Source organism: Arachis stenosperma, chromosome 6, assembly GCF_014773155.1.
Source record: "Arachis stenosperma cultivar V10309 chromosome 6, arast.V10309.gnm1.PFL2, whole genome shotgun sequence".
In the NCBI taxonomy this organism is placed as follows: Eukaryota; Viridiplantae; Streptophyta; class Magnoliopsida; order Fabales; family Fabaceae; genus Arachis; species Arachis stenosperma.
This window is the reverse complement of record NC_080382.1, coordinates 7725911-7747832: the sequence shown is the minus strand read 5'-3', so window position 1 is coordinate 7747832 and position 21922 is coordinate 7725911. Positions and strand designations below refer to the sequence as shown.

General features: G+C 31.0%; 2 protein-coding genes across 2 annotated transcripts; one reads left to right on the top strand and one right to left on the bottom strand.

Moving 5' to 3' along the window:
* The first annotated feature begins 3591 nt into the window (after positions 1-3591).
* On the top strand, positions 3592-7687 carry LOC130935024 (nuclear envelope-associated protein 2-like). The gene is made up of 6 exons (XM_057864563.1): positions 3592-3844; positions 4349-4623; positions 4897-5004; positions 5896-6357; positions 6465-6566; positions 7169-7687. The coding sequence occupies exons 2-6, from the start codon at positions 4420-4422 to the stop codon at positions 7337-7339; spliced, it is 1047 nt and encodes a 348-aa protein (XP_057720546.1). The 5' UTR covers positions 3592-3844; positions 4349-4419; the 3' UTR covers positions 7340-7687.
* Positions 7688-8182: 495 nt separating this feature from the next.
* On the bottom strand, positions 8183-10321 carry LOC130935022 (uncharacterized). The gene is made up of 4 exons (XM_057864562.1): positions 10119-10321; positions 9009-9851; positions 8841-8910; positions 8183-8672 (listed from the first exon to the last, which is right to left on the bottom strand). Exons 1-4 carry the CDS (start codon positions 10177-10179, stop codon positions 8531-8533), a joined length of 1116 nt encoding a protein of 371 aa, XP_057720545.1. The 5' UTR covers positions 10180-10321; the 3' UTR covers positions 8183-8530.
* Positions 10322-21922: the final 11601 nt, after the last annotated feature.

The window sequence follows — 21922 nt, the reverse complement described above, 5'->3', positions numbered from 1 at the left end:
ACACATAAAATTCTAAAAAATAATACTAAAATATTTTTACTCTAACATCGAAATTTCTAACTAAATGATATGATAAAACTAAGAACTTATTTCATAAAAATTTGAGTTGCAGATTTACAAATTTTAAATGGAGAATAAGTAAAAAAAAATCCGTAGATAACGTAGCAAAATTAAGTAGAACAAGTACAAGAATTTGAAAAAAATGAACGTGACATATACGTATAAAAAGTATAAAATAACATAAATTTTTAAGAAATAATATCGAAATGTATTCACTTTAACACCAAAATTTCTAACTATAATATCGACAATAACGATGACGATGATAACGATAACAATAACGATGATAATAATAATAATAATAATAATAATGACAATAAAAGAGTAAGAGGGAAAAAAAGAATAGAATAGATCAAATAAAAAAAGGAGAAAGAGGTGGTAGAAGTGTTGGTAATAACGATCATGACGATATAACCAAAAAGAAAAACGAAGAAAAAGAAAGAAATAGCAGCTACATTATAGAAATGGATCCTCTCCATTTTTTTAACACTTGAAAGAATAAAGTGTGATCTTTTATCTTTAACTAGTGTATGTTTTCGTACCTTGTACGGGATAATAGATAAAATTATATTAAAAATTTTATTAAAAAATTAAATAATATATATAATAATTATTATTATAAATATTTTATAAAGTTATAATTAAAATTAAACTTTTAAAATTTTTAATATTAAAATATTAAAAATAATTAGTATTTATTTTAATCAATTTAAGTTTGTTAAGTGATCATCTTACTCGTCCGCTTAAACAACTATTAGGAGTTAGAATCTCGCCTTGTGTATATAGCAATCCATTGGCTAGCGATATACCCTTAATAAAAGGAGTATCAATACGTGGTCAGACTTGGCAGGAGTTTTTGAATACGCAGGTACCCGATCCGTCTATACCCGAATGAAAAGGGTAATAACTTGACTCGAGTCGGGACAGATTTTGCTTAAGACAGGTATCGTCGGGTTTAGGGTGTACCCGCCCCGAATATATACATATAAACACTTTTTAGTAATTAGGATTTGCCTCACATCACACATGATTCATAGCTTCAGTCTATATTCTATAGCTATGCAAGATAAACTCAATCATCCTCACCTAAAATCTTCTTCTTCTCGACTTCTTCACAAAAAAATCTTATAGCTCATGTCATGTTGTTCCTGAGTCAATCGCCGCTTATCTATTCACAACTCTCATCTTCCTTCACAACCAGAGACGAACCCACGTTTAATATAGAGGGGACATTTGCTCTCACAAATTTTTTTGAAAAAATTAATACTTATATACATATATACCACTTATTATATTATATTTGTCTCAAAATAAAATATAAATAATTCTTTTATATTTTATGTTAAAAAATATTTTGTTAAACTTAACACATAATAATAATTATATTGTTAAATTTGATTTAGTAAGAAAAATAAATAAATACACTAAAAAATGATAATTAATTATATTATATTAGTTAATCAATTAATAATTAAATTAAAACTTAGTTTTCTAATTAAATACAACTTAAATTATTAGTGATTTTTTAAAAATTGTTTAAGATAAAAAAATATATTATCTATGTATTAATATACTGTAATTATTTTGGTTAAAAAATTTATTTACACTATAAAAATTATAATAAGTAGATTTGACAATTAAGTAAAATAATTGTTTAAAAATATATATAAAAAATAATATTTAATCATGTTAAAAATAAAAAAAAAATTTATAAATATTTTTTGTTATTTTAAATATTATACTATGTGTATGAAATTATATTTTTATTATTTTAAATATTATAATAATGATTGTGTGTATATTTCTAGTTCTTATTGAATATATCTAAACCAATTTAGATTGATCAAGTGATTAACTTAGTCGTCCGCTTAAATAAGTATTGAGGGTTCAAATTCTGTCTCGTATGTATAGTAACTTGTTGCCGGCCAATTGTAGATTCTTAAATGGAATTCAAATTCATGATAGATTAGTCATTAACTTGTTGAATATGGTGGGAAGAAAAAAAATATATCTATACCTAAATTTTATTATATTTTTGTCCCCATTACTAAATATTTCTGGGTCCGTCACTGTTCACAGCTTATGTCATCATGACTGCTTATTCCGTTACCGTCGTTGTTGAGCCCGTCGCCACCATTTTCATGCCGAGTTTCTTTTCTCTAGGTAAATTTTCCTTTCTCTCTCTCTCATTGTGAGTCTGTTAAGTTCTTCTATTCAAACATTGATATTTAAATTATAAAAAAATTGATTTTCATATTTTATAAAATATCATACTGGCGGTAATTGTAAATATGACGCTACTTAAAATTAAATAAAGTAACATAGATAAAACAAATAAAAAAATAAAAAATTACTTAATCTTATATAAAATTTACCTATAAAATTTTGAACCAAAAAATGAATTTAATTTTAGTATATTAATAGTATAAAATATTTTATATAATCATTCAATTCAATTGAATTTATCTATTTAGGTCATTATTAAAAATAAATTTAAGATACTAACATACAATTACTTTAAATTAAGCAACAATTATCAATACTATATAAAGGACACACTATTCTACTAAGAATGATTGCCATAAGGAATAATTTTCTAATTTTCTATACTAATATTAGAAAGTTTATATAATACTATATAATAATATTATCATTATTAATACTATATGATATCAAAACAAAAAAATCACCGTGCTAATATAATATTATTAATATTATATAAATCATCTTTGTATTTATTTTTCTGTGCGTATATAATACTTAATTAACACATTAAGACATATATAATATTTTGTTAATACATATATAATATAAAGTGATTTACAAATTATTATTAATTCGTATATAATGTGTAATTAAATTTAATGAATTCAATTAGAATAAACAATAAATTATTTATTTTATTTCAGACTTTATAAATGAATAAATTAATTAACTAATATAACAAATTATAATTAATGTTGTAAAATTAATTAAGTAATATATATTATAATAAATTATATTAATATTTAAATATCTAATCAAATCAATTAGCTGATATAATTAAGTCATGGTAATAAATTGTATTGAATGAGTTAAAATAATTAAATCGAAAAACATTCTCTAGAGCATGCTACATCAACTCTATCATTAAGTGCAGACATCCGATTTTTATATAATAGAATAGATAGATAGATTGATTTTATAAGTGAGACCAAAATTAAATAGGAGAGAGAACAATAAAGAGTAAAATCAAACACGGCATACTATTCAGTTTTTTTTTTTTTTTATTGGAGAAAATCTACTCCCACTATACTATGATAAAAAAAATAGTAATAATAAGCAAATTGAAAGATGTGGAGAAAAAAAGATATGGTAGAAAAAAAACACCCCTCCCGGTCACATATCATAGCACAAGCACATAATCAATTATACAAGGGAAACAATTTTTGTTTACATTAACGGCTAAATATATAGGCGGTAATTAATTTTAGTTTGAATAAATATAAATTTTAGTTATACAATAACAACTTTATTTGGTTGTTGAGAGTGAATATTTCAATTTAATAATTGCATAAAATTGTAACGGTAGATGGTGAAGCGAGGGGCGTCAGTGGTGATTCATTGCCGGAATAAGAGTGAAGAGTGAAGACGCGCTTGTTTTCCGTTGCTCTTCATCCTGAGAGAGAGAGCGAGAGAGAGAGAGAGAGAGAGAGAGAGAGAGGATAAAAGCTTCATCAGTGTTCTGATCCGAACACACGGAAGCACAAATGAGTTATGGTTATTGCTTTCAACGCCCGAAATCGTATGCTATCTCCCTCAATTATTCCAATTATCCACTTATTCTTCTTTCTTACTTACCTCAGATGCTTATAGTATGAAATTGAGAATTGATAGTTTGATACCATTTACGTTTTTATTAATCCGTGTTGACAGATCCTACACCCATTCTCATCTATCATTATCATCAATTATGGTAGAAATTGATACTCTGTTCCCTTCATGCCTTAGAATAGACATAATCAAATTCCACGAAATTAATTCCATTCCGCTCACTTTCTTTGACTCATCCACCTTTTATAATCTCTGAGAGAAAGAGAACTTTTCTTTTCTTTTCATTTTTTTTTGGAATTTGTCTTCGCTAATAACCTTTTTTCTATGAGTTACCTTTATTTATCTGTTATCTGTTGGTTCATCATTGTTTTTACTTGTTACAATTCATATAAAATGTTCAAATGCTGCAAAAAATTATAATGTTAGGTATACGTGTACGTGTGAAGTATAATAGCCTTTTTTGGGTTTAATTTAGGGACCAAAAGCTGCTGCGTTGTTGGTAGGTAGGATTTTGGAGTAAATGTAGTTGAGGATTTGGAATTTGCCATGTCAATTTTGGAAAAACCATCATCATCATCATCATCATCATCATCATCAGATCGAGATGTTGATCCATTGTTAAAGGATTTAAATGAAAAGAAGCAGAATTTTAAGCGTAACGTGGTGTCACTGGCGGCTGAGTTGAAGGAGCTTCGTGGCCGCCTTGCATCACAGGAGCAATCATACAATAAAGAAACCCTAATAAGACAGGTCCACTATTTCCTTTGCTTTTTCGGGATTACTGATTTACTTCTTTGTCATTTGACTATTTGAGCATTTCATTCTTCTTTTATTATTTTAGGAAAAAATAGAAATTAATACAGCTCTTTCTTTTTTCTATACCTTTTGGCCGCACTGTCATTACAGCCTTGCTATCAATCATTTCTACTTTTTTGAGTCTTTGTAGATGTGGGGTCAGGGAAACGAAAATTCTCAATTGAGCAATGTATTTTATGGATTTCGATCTTGGTTGTTTTTTCACAGGAAGTGGAGTTAAAAGCCAATTTCATGGAAATGGAAATTGTCACGTTGCAGAAGAAACTAGAAAAAAGAAATCAGCAGATTCAAGCTTCAGTCTCTTCTGCTGCCGAGGTTCTAATTATGCTTCCTACTACTAGTACTATCTATATATGACACCTGCCTTGATTTTATGCGTCACTCGTGTTGGAACTGCTGTTAGTTATAATTTATTATTCACAACTTTTTTGTGGTACAAGGAGCACATTTTTTCTTCTCTTGCGTGTATTTTGCTTTTCTCTTTTTTACTCATTTTCTCATTGAAAACAAGTACTATACTACACAATACACGATGCTCATATTTTAATTTTTATACTCTCCTTTTTCTCTCTTTTTTATCTGGACACCTTTTCTGTTTATAGGAACCTTACCGAACAGTAATTATTAACTTATAAACAAAGTTCTTAAAATTGTTACTTTAAGTGTGGAGTATGGAATAATTTATTATTTTTTTTCCAAGTTGGAAAATGAATGATATAAATAGTAGTCACATAATGTCTATCAAAGGCTGGAAATAATTTTTGACTTCCATTGTGAACCAGTTGATTTCAACTATAAGAAATTAATCCATATGCTCAAGTGACTTCTACAGTGCTAGAGACATATAATAGTAATTACATCTTCTACAGTTGACTTCTACTTCTACTAATAATTAAAGACAAGCTCAATAAGTTGTGGTTCTACAGAACAAAAACTTGTAAATATCTGCAGAACCCTTCACATAGGTGGTAAAAAATACCAACTTTCAAAATTCTTTCACTAGAGTAACTATTTTACTCTGTTGGTTAACCAAAATGCAGTTGAAGGTGTACAAGTGGTGCCTATTTAATGGATTGTGTATGCATGTAAAAATACATAGAGGATCTACACCTATCCTGCAAAGATGAACTCTTATTTTATATGAACCAAGCAGTGATTATCTCATACTTGTGAGTATATTTTTGAAATCTTGAATTCTTGATGCAGCATATTAAGGATATGAATGATATAAGATCACAGCTTTCAGCAGCTAGAGCAAGTGCTGATGCAAATGCTGCATCAACTCAATCAGCGGAGCTCCTATGTTGTGAACTTATAAAAGAATTAAATGAAAAAAACAGTAATCTAAAGGAGCAAGAGGATTGTGTCATTAGGTTGGTAGAGCAACTGCAGCATCTGCAGAAAGATCTTCTGGAAAGGGAATCTTCACAAAAGCAATTGAAAGATACTGTTCTGAGAATCGAGAATGATATAATGGAGACATTTAAAAGAACTGGGGAGAACAAGGAGTCTACTCTCAGGAAAATTTTAGATGAGTTTTCTCCTAAGAATCTTGAGAAAATGAATAAGCTACTGGATGTTGAAGATGAAGAGATAGCAAAACTGAAGGATGAAATTAAGATTATGTCCACCCATTGGAAGCTAAAGACAATGGACTTAGAGTCACAGGTAAAGCCATCATTGTTTGCCTGTGTAATTGTTCATCCATATATTTGATGGTCAATAGTTTATGTTTTTAAATGGCATTTTTATTTGATTTGCATTTACAAATCCAGTTGGAGAAACAGCGACATACTGATCAAGAGCTGAAGAAGAGGATCTTGAAGTTGGAATTCTGTCTGCAGGATGCTCGTTCTCAGACACGGAAGCTCCTGCGGGTAAATCTATACACCCCTTTTCTGTTGTTTTCCATTTGAAAATAATTTTACTTTTCTTGATGTTTACGATGAATTGAATTCTACAGGCTATGAAATTATTATATGGACACAATTTAGATACACTAAATCAACTAAAAATTGACAAATTCTCGTTGATCTTGTTCATTAAGGGCATCATACGTATTCAATTCATGTGAACTGTTTTCATCCATGTACTTGATCAACAATAGCGATATGTATGTCTATTCTTTTATTGACTTGATTTTTTCTACTTAATGCATAGTAGTGTACACAAGAATTTCTCTTTATTGTTATTGGATGCAGCATTAGCTTTATTTTATTAATTTAAAAAAACCTTGACTGCTTTTGGGTCAGAAAGTGCATTGATTTGTGAAAGATGATTAGGAAGGGCGTTCAGTATTCATTTACTATTGGACCCTTCTTTATGAGCTTTCATGGGTACCCTTGATTGGTTAACTGTCATATTGCCATACATTCAATCAACTTGCTTTATGAATTATGCATAATAGCATGCATAAAACGACTTAATTTCCTTCTAATCAACTTGCATAATTCATTTAATGCGTTTGTGGAAAAAACAGATGGGAGAGCGACGGGACATGGATATTAAAGACCTGAAAGACCAATTAGCTGCAAAACAACAGAGTGGTTATGTGGCTGCAGAAAAGCAAAGTAGTTTCTGGGAAACTTCTGGATTTAAAATCATGGTTTCCATGTCCATGCTGATCTTGATTGTATTTTCCAAGCGATGATACCATTCTGATATCCGGTAATTCTTTTGTGGGAGACAACCTAGAATCTTCAAGTTTATCCAAGGAGCATGGACAAAGACAAGTGAAATAAATCAATTTTTGCTTTGTAGAAATGCCCTGTTGGAGATAATCTAGCTTTAGCTTTATCTATGGTAACATCAAAATCAAGAAGCATTTTTTATGTGAAGCTCATTACTCTTGTTACGAGCTATAGGACCGGTATATTAGATTATTATTAATTTAGGTTCCAATTTTTTCCATTTCCAATTCATGATACATTATTCTTTAGCCCATTGCGAAATTTTGAGCCATAGAATGAAGCTCTCCAGATAAATTCTCCATTTTCAACCATTTAATTTATATAATCTTTCATTGTCCACATATGTAAGTTTCTTTTGTCAATAAAATCCTGGGTTAAAATCATAGGTGGACCCATTTCACCCACATTCCATAATGCACAATCATGAAATGTCTGTCATCCACTTGAAATTGGCCCGTTACGCATGCAACGGTTAAAAAGTCAAGGGGTTTGATAAAGTTTGCTATGCATAAAAGGTTCTCAATTGAAAGAAAAGCGTGCTTTCTAAAATAGAAAAACGATAAAACGTCTTTTGCAAAATCACAGTATGACGGTGCAAAACATTTATACTTAATAGCAGCGTAATGGACTCTCTGCTGGAAATAAAACATTAGTGATTGGCATCTCAAAAGTTCACAGTACATTCAATCATTCAGGCTCTATGAGATAATTATCCAAAGAACGTGGTTTCTCAATTCTTTCATGGTTTATCAAGATAATGAAATTGTTCCCTTGATCACCTAACATATCAAAGTGAATAACTCTGTTGGAAAATAACAATCTCATTTATATGCAAATGAATTTCCAAATGAAATCTAACCAGTGCGTACAAATTACATAAAGCCATGAACTAATAATATAGTATCTTCAACATGAAGCTATCCTATGATTTCCCCTAAGCTAAGGCTTAACATACAGGTGAGCATATCCAGCATTCACTATCACAGATTCCCTCTGATTCATAATACTTAGTTATCAATCGATGCGGAGGGAGTACTATATATCGTTCGCTGGCTCCTTGTCTTTCTGCATTGCACCTATAGATCTGTACATACCTTCTAATGTCATACTTCTAAAGTGATCTATGGTTCCTGTTGAAAACTAGGGTCTCTCTATTGGTTTAAAATGAGTGTTCTGGTGACCAAGGTTATAGCCAGAACCATGCAGCCGAGAAAAGGTCTTACACCAGCTGAATGTGAAGAATCTCCATCAGGAGGGCTTAGCAATCCCAAACCTGATGGTGAGCTAGCAGATCTGCAAAACACAGCATTGTATATTAGATTTAGAATCATTTTATGTGTCTCTCTACCCAATAGTTTAAGCTTTTGGGAGCAATGGTTTCACGACATTATGCACAACAAGGTGTAATGGTATTGCCAAAGAATTCAAAAAGCAATGACAACCATGTCATATTTCACTTACCCTGATGTACCCGCTCCGGTTAAAGATGATGACGACGACGATGATGATGGGTAAATGCAAGAACCTGTGCCTAATCACAATTGAAAGTAGAGTATTAAGTATGATATTTCAACTTTGTGAAGCATAATATATAAAATAAACTTAGATAATAAGGTATTAAGGTCTTACTTGGGTTGGTGTTGACTAAGGTAGCAGTCCCTCCAAAGTCGCAACTTGTTGGTGCTGGATTCTTCTGGTAATAGCTGTTGAATGCAAAAGAAGCATGATTTTGAACAGAATTTGGATTGTAACAACTCCCACCTTGCTGTAACTGTGAGCAATCTACACCAGGCATTCCACAAGCATAGTCAAGTGCTGATTGAAGAGCAGTTGCTGAGACTCCACTCTTTGCCACACACCAGCTCTGACCCTGACCCTGACCCTGACCCTGAGTTGCTGGTGGAGCATTTGTGCTTGTTGCAGGAGGAGGCTGGTTGTTTGTGACAGGAACAATCCCCGATGGTGGCGGATAAGAAGCCGCAGGGTTCATGACAGGTACAGGTGAATTCGCCGGATTTGTGGGGGTTGAGGGAGGAGGTATGGAAGAGGGAACTGTTATAGGCACTGAAGTGGTTGGATTGGTGGGTGAAACTGTAACTGGTGTGGATGAAGGAACTGTGATTATGGCTGGTGTATCTGAAGTTGGATTTGTAGGATTAACTGGTGAAGGTGTGTTATTTGTCTCATCTAAAATTCTTCTTGTATAAACTTTGCTTAGTTCTTTTTCTCTTTGAGACAAAGGAAATAAGATCTCTTCCTTTTGAACAAAACCATCAACAGTTATCTGCAATTTTTCTGCATATAATGCTACTATTCTTCTAGCTATCTGGGTTCCTGATTCAAGATATTTTGATATCCCTTCACTAAATTGAACAAACCCCCCCAAACTCACATGGTAGATCTTGTTTCTCTGGATGAATGTGGGTGATTCAGTGTCTTCACTCTCAGCAAAAGAAAACCCCACCAATGTACCTGCAAATGAGTTAGAACAAATAGCATCAGATTCTGCAAATAATTCCAACTTGATTTTCAAATGATCTACCTCCAGAACAAACTGGGTTTATTCTAAAGAAAATACAGATAAGAAATTGAACATCATTTCAAAGATGTAAATAACAAAAAGGATAGATGGCATAGATTCTAGGAGATTCAGATGCAAAAGGAAACAAAGATTTTTTTTTTAAATAAGGTTTATATGGGACATGTATTTAAGAATATTCACAAGAAGGAATAATTTACCTGAACAGAAGACAAGGAGAAAAGAGAGGAACAAGAGGATGATAGAAGCTTCCTTGGCCATTGTTTTTTCAAAAGAGTACAGATTGAAAAATGTAGAAGTTTGGTTGGTATTGTTGTTCTAGTGTGGGTTCACAGAGAGGGCACTGCTTTTAAAACCATGGCAAAGAAAGTGGAGTGAAGATAGGAAGGTGAAAAGGAGGGGAAAAAGGTTTCTACAAAAGAAAGCGACCAACTTGTTGTAAAGAAAAATTATAAAGAAAAGAAAAAAATATGTTTCTTTGTCATTAAGGATGGGGGTTATTATATTACTCATTACACATTTTTTTTTTCATATGTTCTTACTCTAACACTAAGGTTATTTTTTATTCAATGACATAAGTTGTTTTTTTGTTTTTGGGGGTGACTTATGACATAAGTTGTTTAATTATGTACCAAACATTTATTCATTTTTCAAATAGATTATAAAGATTTTAAATACTTTAAAACTAAAGATTTTTTAAATCTTTCTATTTTTGTATGACTTATATTTATAGATTTTTTTTTACGGTATCTCTCGACCTGATAAGTCAAGGACTAATCCATTGCGAATCGAAATATATTTTTAAGAGTTTATGTTGACCAATGAGTTACTATATGCACATAAAATTCAAATTTTTAATACTTATTTAAGTAGACTAATAAATTAATTATTAGATCAATCTAACTTGACTATATTTATAGATGAATAAAGTGTAAGTGTAGTCCTAAGAAGAAAAAACTCCTAATGCTTTAATTTGTTATTTATCATCTTTTTGCAAGCCCGATTGACAAAAAATGACCATGTGCATGACACACATTTGGAGTGTTGCACTGTTGCTATGCTAAGGCCAGACAAGGCTCGTGCCCTCTGAGTAATCTTAAGAAACTTTATTTATAAATTTTGACTATGCTCATCAGCACATATATAAATTTATGTTGTGGCTTGTATCCTCAGAAATAAAAGGAAATGATGGCAAATACAAATCGGCTAATGTTGTTGGATTCCTGAGTCACTCTTGAATTGGTCGAGGTCGATGTACCCACCGCAACTTCATTGTTGTGGTTGTTAATAAAAATATTATTAATTCGAAAGACATGACTTTTGCAATTAAAAAAATGCTGTGGAATTTAATTCTCCACCGGCATGTTAAAAATAATTAACCGAAATTTTGCTCTTGATTGTGACATGTGTGAAAGGAAAACAACTTGCCAGGAGAAAAAATGGCTTTATTTAGAGGGCCAATAATTTGATAACCCTATCTCAATAATCCTTTTAAAAGTATGTACAAAATTTATTTTTATATCTATATTTAATAAATTAGCATTTTCCCTGTAATAACTCTTTTGAGTTTAAGATACTTTTTATATGAAAATAAATATTATTACTTTCATTTTGATAATGTTATTTGTTTTTTTTTTCAAACTTATGTAAATATATAATATAAAAAAACATATATGAAAAAGCATTATAAAAAATGAAAGTGATATTATATAATATTTTTTAATCTTAGATAGTTTTATTATAGCGTTTGGACGAAAGGAAAAGAGATCAGGAGATAATGGACATGGACGCAAATGGTTAACTTATGTTATTGGCGATTAAACTCTATAATCATGCTAGGTATCTTAACACTCGCATATTAGAACCAACCAATAATGAACCCACATCTACCTTCAACTTCAAGCTCCTTGCATATAACCATTTTGTTTAACTAACTTGGTTGAAATCAAATGGTTAATTTATTGGTCTGTTTAAATAAATAGAAGTTTAGATTCTATTAATATATACAACAATCATCAAAAAGTGAACATCAGTAGTTTTGTATAATGGGTTTGGAGGTAGAAACTAGAAACGAGTTCTACTATTTGAAAATTTTGAAAACTGAATATGGAAAATAGAGGTTGAAAGAAGAATTTAAAATCGAAAAACAAAAATAACAGAAGAATTATAATTGTAAAAATTGGACATGAAATAAATTTTATAAATAATTTTAAAATAGTTATTGATACCCTCTCTCTTACTAAGGATATCTAGAAAAAGATTTAAAATTGGATGGATGGGGTTGAAGATTCATATAAAAAAAGGGGTCAATCTCGTTCAGCAAGAACCATTGTTAATACTTAATAGTAACAAATTGACACGTGTGTATCTAAAGCCAAAAGGAAGAAAAATCATGGAGACTAAAAAGTCATTTGAGGGGTATGGAGAAATCTTTATTTAGGATTTAGCCGAAGAAAGTTAAAAGTAAAAAGTATTTTTTTTTTAAAAAAAAAAATAGAAGACTTGAACCCGCAATCTCTTAATTGAGTATAAAAAGACTATGCCATTTGAGCTATTACTCATTGGCATAAAAAGTATTATCCTTAATTGTATTTAATATACTAAACACATTAAATATTTAATTCTTTTCATATCTATTTTTTTTAATTTATAACATTGTTAATAAATATTACTGAACAATTTTTTTTGAATGAAAGAGCTCAACACAACAAGTGGAGCATATAAAACAACAAAAATAAAACAGAAGAAAAACCACGTAGAAGCCATACAACACCACTATATGATACCCACTGCCATCTTCGGCATTGTCATCAACAGCAGAAGGGATCCATATGTAACCACTCCTTAAAATTCTTGAAGACCAGGAGAATTATTTCATCAACCCCTTTCCCATCATTCTGAAAGATCCTCCTATTTCTTTCAAGCCAGATATTCCAGATAATAGCACAGAAGGATACCATCCACCTTTTGTGCTCCTGCTTTCTAGTTGGTAGCTCAGTCCAACTCTGATAGTGTTCCTTCATTGACCCTGGGCATGACCATTGCCTTCCAACAAAGGATAGCCATGCACACCAAAGCTGCCAAGAAAATTCACAAACAAGAAACAAGTGGTGGCTAAACTCAACACCTTTATTACACAACACACAGGTCACATCCTCTTGGTTGACTACTCCCAATCGACTCAGCCTTTCCTTTGTATTCACCCTTCCAGTCAAGACAAACCAGATAAACAGTTCAACTCTTGGTGGCACAAGACCTTTCCAAATTGTGCTAGTAAAGTTGAAACTCGCCATATCCTCCGGTAGCAATTCCACCTGCAATTCCTGCACAAAAGAGTTAGTAGAAAATACACCATATTTATCAAACTTCCATACCACTCTATCCTCTCTATCACACACAAGGTTAACCAGCCTTAGTTTTTCATGTAGTTGCTGTACTAGGTCCAACTCCCATTGGAATAGCTCTCGCCTCCATTGAAAGTTCCACCTCCACTCTAACCCATCCCAGAACCCACAATCCCCTATGACGGATCCTGTTTGGTTTGAAACTGAGAAGAGTCTCGGGAAAGTATCTTTCAAGGGCCCACCATTCAGCCAGACATCCTCCCAGAACCGAGTACCTCTCCCATCACCAATCTCCATGGATAGGCCATTAATCATCTTCTGCCTTACTCGTTGATCCTTGAACTGTATTTGGCAAATGTCCTTCCATGGTCCCCCCCGAGTGGGTAATACTTGGGCAGACAGCATCACATTGGGATTCAGATTGTTGCATGAGCACACCACCTTCTTCCATAAGGGACAGTCCTCCTTCGAGAAACGCCACCACCACTTGAATAGGAGGGCTGCGTTACGCACCATGGCATCCCCAACACCTAGTCCGCCTAGCTTCTTGGGCGCCTGTACCACCTCCCACCTGATCATGGCCATACCAGGCCTACCATCCTCTTTACTCCATAGGAACCTTCTTTGTAGGGAAATTAGTTTCTCAGCAACACCCTTTGGCATTTTATACAAACTCAAATAGTAGACAGGCAGGCTATTCAAAACAGATTTGATAAGCACCAGTTTACCAGCCTTATTGAGTACCTTAGCTTTCCAGAGGCTCAGCTTCTCCTCCACTTTTTCTATGATGGGCTTCCAAGTCTTTACCAATCTCGGATTTGCTCCTAGTTGGATCTCCAAATATTTCACTGGGAGAGATGCTTCCTTACAGCCCAGTACACTGCACATACGGTGCACCCACTGAACATCACAGTTAATAGGAATCAAGCTAGACTTATCATAGTTGATTCTCAACCCCGACATAAGTTCAAAACAGCGAAGGATCCTCTTGTAATTCTTTATAGTCTCCTCCTCTGGAGGGCAGAAAAGAACCATGTCATCCGCAAACTGTAGGTGTGACAACTCGACATGCTCTCTACCCACCAGTAACGGCAATAATCTCCCATTTCTTACTGCCTCTCCAAACATCCTATGTAGAACGTCAACCACAAGTACAAATAGGAATGGAGATAGCGGATCCCCCTGTCGCAATCCTCTTTCCATCTTAAAAGGCTTAGATGGCGATCCATTTATCAGCACTGACATGGAGCTCGTACATACACACTCCATCACCCAACTTCTCCATCTACTGCCAAACCCCATCTTCTGCAGCACAAGGTCTACAAAGCTCCACCTGACTCTATCATAAGCTTTCTGGAAATCTAACTTTATTATTACCGCCTCCTTCTTTCTCTCCTTTATCCATTGAACAGTCTCACAAGCGATAAGGGCCCCATCATGAATCTTTCGTCCCTTAACAAAGGCGCTCTGTGTCTCACCTACCAGTCGTGGCATGATTGATCGCATCCTCCTAACCAGTATTTTTGAAATGACTTTATACACACAACCTACCATGCTGATCGGTCTCAGGTCTTTGATTTTCTTGGCACCAGTGAACTTAGGGGCCAATGCAACCCAAGTGAGATTCGCATCCGCTGGCAACTTTGACGTGCGGAAGAATTCCATCACCGCAGCCGTAAACTCAGATCCAATCTCAGCCCAACACCTCTTTATAAAGTTCATGTTGTACCCGTCACTTCCTGGCGCTTTGCAAGATTCACAATCCCAGACTGCTTCTTTAATCTCTTGAGGACTCGGCTGTACTTCCAGAGCCACAGCATCAACTTCATCAATCATTTCTACCAATCCGTCCCTAAAACCCACCAACGGAGACACTTCCTGATGATACAAGTTCTTGTAGAAGTCCCTAATCACAATCTTAATCCGAGCTTGATTCCTTATCAATCTTTCATTAATGACCAACTCATCAATCCTGTTATTTCTCCTTCTTGCAGAAGCTAGATTGTGGAAGTACCTCGTATTCTTGTCAATGTCCTTCGCATGTCTAGATCGCGACATCTGCTTCCAATGAAGCTCCTTTCTGACATACCATTTCTCACAGCAAGTTACCAACGCCTTTCTTCTTGCCTCCATTGTTCCATCATAGATGCCATCACCCACCATGTCATCAATCTTCTTGATCTCCTCCTCAAACTTCAAGAGTTTCTTGTCTATATCCCCAAAGTTACTTTTATGCCATCTTCCCAGGGGAACTGTCAATGCCTTCAATTTATCTGTGAATGATGCTTCTCCTAAGCCTCTCCATTCCTCCTTGACCATCTGCAGGAATCCTTCATGGGTAAACCACGAATCAAGACTTCTAAATGGCCTCAGCCCGTCTCTACGTCTCGTTTCTTCCACTATGACAGGACAATGGTCAGACAAACCCCTAGGGCCACCTCGCATCCGAGTATCTGGGAATTTTTCTAGCCATTCCAAGCTAACCAGCACCCTATCAATACGGCTACATGATTGTCCTCTGAACCATGTAAACTTGCGGTCAGTAATCGGCAGGTCTACCACACCCATGTCATGTATCCAACTCTTAAAGTCTTCAGCTGTCAAAGGTAATGTATCCGCGCCCCGTCTTTCTTCAATCCGTACGATCTCATTAAAGTCACCCATGAAGCAACAGGGAACCTGACATAACCCAGCTATGTAGCTCAACTCCTCCCAAACAACAAGCTTGTCATCCCTCGCATGTGCACCATATTTTGAGTGAAAAACATTTTCTACTTAATTATTTGCTCTTTCGGTGTGTTCTGTAGATAAGATGGAATTGAGTGAAAATTTGTTTAGAAATGACGAAACTTTTTGGAGTTACCAAGTCTGGTATAGTTTTTTGAGCCAAAGTCTGGATCAAAAATTCTAACCAAAACAAAAATGTTTCAAACTAAAATACATAAATTTTATATAAATAACAAAATATAAAAAGAAAAAAACAATCTTGTTGAAAATGAAAATAAAAGAAAAAAAAGAAAAAAAAAAACAAACAGCACGAACAATAAAAAAGAAGCAGCTATCAAGAGGGAGGAAGAAAGAAGAGATACAAAAGATCGTAAAACTAAATTTTTGAATTCTTCTATTCAAGGTTAAGGCTTTTATCCATATATAAATTTAAAAAAATTCAAATTTTTAGAATCACCTAAAATAAAATTAATTATACAAAAATTCTCTTTCTAATATTATATAAATTATTTTAGAATGTTATTATTTAAATTTGCAAATAATTAGTCTCAAAAAGAGACGATTTATATATTAAAATTTCAACTTGTCATAAATAATCTTAGAGGATTATAATTTTTGTGCTAAATTATCAACTCATTTTACACAAAAATCGTTTTAGAGTGTAGTTATTTAGTTATTTCTTAAAATTTTTAAATTTATTAATTTTGTTATATAACAAAAAGTAAATAAAAATAAAATGATTGTGTTTATATTTTTTACATATCTCATTAATTTAGCTATTTTTATATCTTTTATTTTCTCCAATTTTATTTTTAATTTAGTAGTTGAAAATAATATAAATTTATCTGTTTATAAATGTTGGTACTAAAAAAGAATTTTCTTGACTAGAAGGCATTTCAATTACATAAGCAGAGACGGGCAAGACAAAGTCGAGGAAAGAAGGTGCGAAGGGCGTCGAAATCAAAAGATAGTTATTGCCTTCCTTTGAACATCAAGGCTTGTTACTCGACTTTCAAGTTGAGGGGAGAACATGGGTGCAAAATTTGAGAAGTAAGCTGAAGAAAATATGAAACTTGAAGACCAAGAAAGATGTGGATATCAAAATTTGGGAGTTAAGATTTTTCATGATCAAAACAAGGTCATAGCATGAGAAAAAGGAGAAAGTAAGATCATGCTCAAGATGCTCCATGCCAAGATTCTCATAGTCTATAAATAGAAGAAATTCAAAAGAGTTCTGAGACTTCCATAATAAAATACTAGATCATCACATAAAATTTTGCAAAAATTTCAGTCCTAGCGACGCAACGAAAAATCATGGAATGCAAGTGTATGTGAGTATTAAGAGTCTATTTTATGTTATTTTCCTTTATTTTCTTTTCGTTTTAATTCATTTCTTTTCATTTATGTGTTTTTAATATTTTATTGTTATTTTATTTTTTTCCATTTCAAGTTTACTCTTTCTTTTATTTAAAGCTTTCATATATTTTATTTTTTTATTGTAATTCTTTATTATTTGTCACAATTCAAGCATTTTATATATCTCTTGCATTTTTGACACAAACACTAAGCAATATCCAAGTCGAGCCAACTCTTTTTTAGAAGAGTTATTTACTTACCAAACAGAGATATTGATACAAACTTTGATTCGACACTGTGTCGAAGTTTGCCAAAACTAAAGTGAAATAAATTGGCACGTGTTGAAGGTGATGGATAACTCACAATACTTTGTGTTCAATAGATCCTCAAGCTCAGCAATTCAAAATAGATCACCTTTATAAGATGGATGTTCGAGATTCTTCCACAATTCGTATGAATTATCACACCATAGTCCCCTCTATGAAATTTATGGATTCAATGATCCACGTAGTCATGAAGTATCTGTTAAAACTGATTTGAGTAAGGTGCCATCAATGAATCAAATTTTATTCTTCGATTTTAGACACATCCACACATATCTGAACCAGGTGTTATAGTTAAATGTGGTCAGTAGAATGGTTGTGAAAGCAATTTCAGGTGTCTCACTTAGGTGAAGATAGTAACAACTTGAAAGATCTTATAAAAATTTGCTGCAGTGAAACTTTGTATACTTAAAAGATCTATCTTTCACGAGGTACTCTCACTATAAGTTTTCATATGTGATGAAAGATTCACATCTTGTTGTAGGCTCCACGATCATCAGCATAACAAAACTCTGTTCAAATTTGTAGAGTTGTGGTGAAACGGTGGAGTAAGCATCATATAAAAGGAAAACTCTGAAAAAAGAAAAAAAAAGAGATAGTTGAAAAATAAAAAAAGTTATTTATCTTTATTATTACTATCATCCACATACACACACATATATATGTATATATATATATAAAAGAGCATTGGACACTTTTATTTACTAAATATATTCTAACAATCTATATAAATTAGTGTATTTCAGTAGTATCCAAAAAATACCTAATTAATAAAGTAAAATACATATTAAATTTAAATAATTATATATTTTAACTCTTGTAATATAATTCAATATAAAATTTTAATTACACACCTTTTAGCTTACTATTACAAGACAATCATCAATTCATCAGGTGATTGGAAGGATATAGCTTAAATGGAGCTAACCCAGATGAAAACCCAAGGTATATATTAGAGGATATAAAAACAAAATTCATCTTAGTCAATCATTATATCTCATCAAGCAAAAGTGATCCTAAAAGAGATAAAGGCTAGTTAGAGTTTTTAAAATTTGCATAAAGTACCCTTTATTTAGGATTTAGCCGAAGAAAGTTAAAAGTAAAAAGTATTATCCTTCAAATGTATTTAATGTACTAAACACATTAAATATTTAATTCTTTTCATATTTTTTTTTTAATTTAAACATTGTTAATAAGTATCACTGAACAATTTTCACTTAATTATTTGCTCCTTCGATGTGTTCTGTTCTGCAGATGAGATGGAATTGAGTGCAAAATTATTTAGAAATGACAAAATTTTTTGGAGTTAACAAGTCTGATTAGTTTTTTGAGGCAAAGTCTGGACCAAAAATTCTAACCAAATACGTATTCCAATTTTTGTTTATTTATTTATTTTTAAATGATAGATGAATAAGTATTTTGTAATTAAATTTTAATTAAGTTTCTAAAAAAATTAGTTTTTTTAAATAACAGAAACAAAAAATTATAAAATTATAAATATTTTTTATAATAGATGCAAAAGTTTTTTATATACATTTTTAAGAAAAATACAATTTTTTTAAAATGAAACAAAAAAATATTTGAAACTAAAAAAGATTAGATTAAATTTTTAATATTATTATTTTAACAATTTTGTTATTACAGAATTTTAAATTATAATATGTTATTATATAAAATATTATCTTAAATATTATATACATATTATAATAATTTACGCATAATATTATTAAATATATACACATAATTGACCATGTCTAATAATTATAAACTATAATAATAAAAGACAAACAATTTATAAAATAAAAAATAATAATAAGGTGCATAACATACAAAAGGGCATTACAACATATAAATATAACACTAATTTAATTAAAAAAGTATTAATATTTGATCTACTATTAATAAAATATAATCAGTGTACTAAAATGAAGATGATAGAAGAAGAAGAAGAAGATGAAGAAAGATAGTTGAGAGAGTAAATTTTATAATGAATTTTTAACAGTAAAAATTAAAAAACAAAAGTTACAAATATTGCTTCAACTAAATGTACATCTAAGATTAAAAATCTTGTTAAAAAAAATCATTTAAACAATTTTGGTCGAACGTTCAATACTTTTAAATGTACGTTTATGCTTTTAAACGCTAAATCAAATATACACTAAAAGTCTAAAACCTCAAGAATTTTAGTTTATTAATAAAGAAATTTTTAATAACTAAAACTTTTAGTTGTTACTCTACAAAAACCGCATGAATATTTATTTTCTTAAAACCTAAAACTCTTGATTTTTCAAAAAAGAACTTTTCATATTTATATATCTTTAATGAGTAGACTAAGACACTTTAACATAACTCTAAAAGAAATTAATTGTTTCAAAATGGATTGGTACGGTCAAATGGTCAATACTACGTTACGGCTTAGGCTTAGTTTGGTAAAGTTTTTGCTTTTTAAAAGTAGCTTATGAAAACTGTTTAAAAGACAGCTTTTTAAAAGCTGCAGCACTTACATTTGGTAAAATTAAATTAAAAATGGCTTTTAATAAGTACAAGCACCATAATTGTGTTTGGTAAAACAGCTTTTAAAAGTTGAAAAAATTATAATAAACATGTTTATAACAAAAAAATAATTTTTTTTTTCAAATTCTTTAAAATTTTATATAATATTTTAAAATAAAATAATGTTAAAATAAAAAATTCATAATAAACATAAATATAATAAATAAATTCTTCTATTTTTTAACTTTAAAATTTTATATAAGTATCATAAAATTTGTATGTAATCCAATGTTAGTACTGGGTACGTCCATTACCCACCTATGTATATTGGCTCACCTTTACAGATCATAAAAAATGGGACACATATCTCAAATAAACTACTCTTATGATTATATATCTATATTTACATATGTATATACATGTTGTTATTATAATTTGGACTAATGCTCATGCAAAAAAAAATTTATGATTGATTTTCATCAACCTCTTCCCGTTTCAAAGAACAGAAAAAAACAAACAAAGATAATAGATCTACTGAAAAAATACAAAATTAACGCAAAAAAATAATATAAATAGATAGAAGTTCATACCTAATATGTGATAGAGATGTATTTGTGTTGAAATTTGTGAAGATTAGGTTGAAAAATAAAAAATATATGAAGATTGTGTTAGATTTTATGAAGGTTAGGAAGAGAAGTTAGAAATATATGAAGATTTTAATGGCAATATAATAGCGGAAAATATGTGCGTGAAAAAAATTTGGTAAGCATAAGCCAGCTTTGAAAAGCTCCCTCCTAGGTGCTTTCAAAAGCACCCCTAACTTTTAAAAGCCGCAAGCACAAGCACTTGAGCTTTATAATTTACCAAACGCAAAATGACGTGCTTGTGCTTTTTAAAAGCACAAACACCTTCTGAAAAAGCTTTACCAAACCCAACCTACATATATAGACAAGACCACAAACCAAGTCCTGTGCTTGAATAGAGAAAAGAAAAAATTAAAAATAAATTGGAAGACATCTCAACACTTAGCAGTATATTAGTACATTAGAATAATTATATTTTTTATTACTATATTACCAGTATTACAGCAATATATAAGCTTAGCAATTTTTTTTTATCAAAATCATTAAATCATCAAATACATACTATATAATATACTCAATAATAATAAAATTTCAAATTATTTTTAATTGCAAACTACTACATGTTTTTATGTTTATTTTATATTTACTTTATTTTTTTATATATAATGTACAAATCTCTTAGCAATTATATATCCATAGTTTCACCAATCTTTTTCTTTTTAACATTAATTCAATGGTTATTCATTCTTTTTTACAATTTCAATTAAGTGATCCATTACCACAACTTTTGTCAGATTAAAGATAAAAAAGTAGTAAAATATTTTTATTATCCGATTAATTCGATTAGTGGTGTGTAATTTCCACGGGTTCATTCAGCAGTTTGTTATAACATGGTGGCATCATGATAAGGAAGAACTACCGGATTATTATAAATTATAGTTCGAACTGATAATTAATTAGATTATTAATTTAACCGATGAATTATTGATTTATTCGATTGATTCAGTCATAATTAAATAAAAATATAAAAATAAAATTAAAATAAAAATTAAATACATGTTTTTTAAAATATATTAATAATAATAAAATATCAAATTTTAGATATAATTTATGGTATAAAAAGAGATAATATTATATATTTTTATTTGTTTAGTATCCAAGTCAATCTATGTTTAAA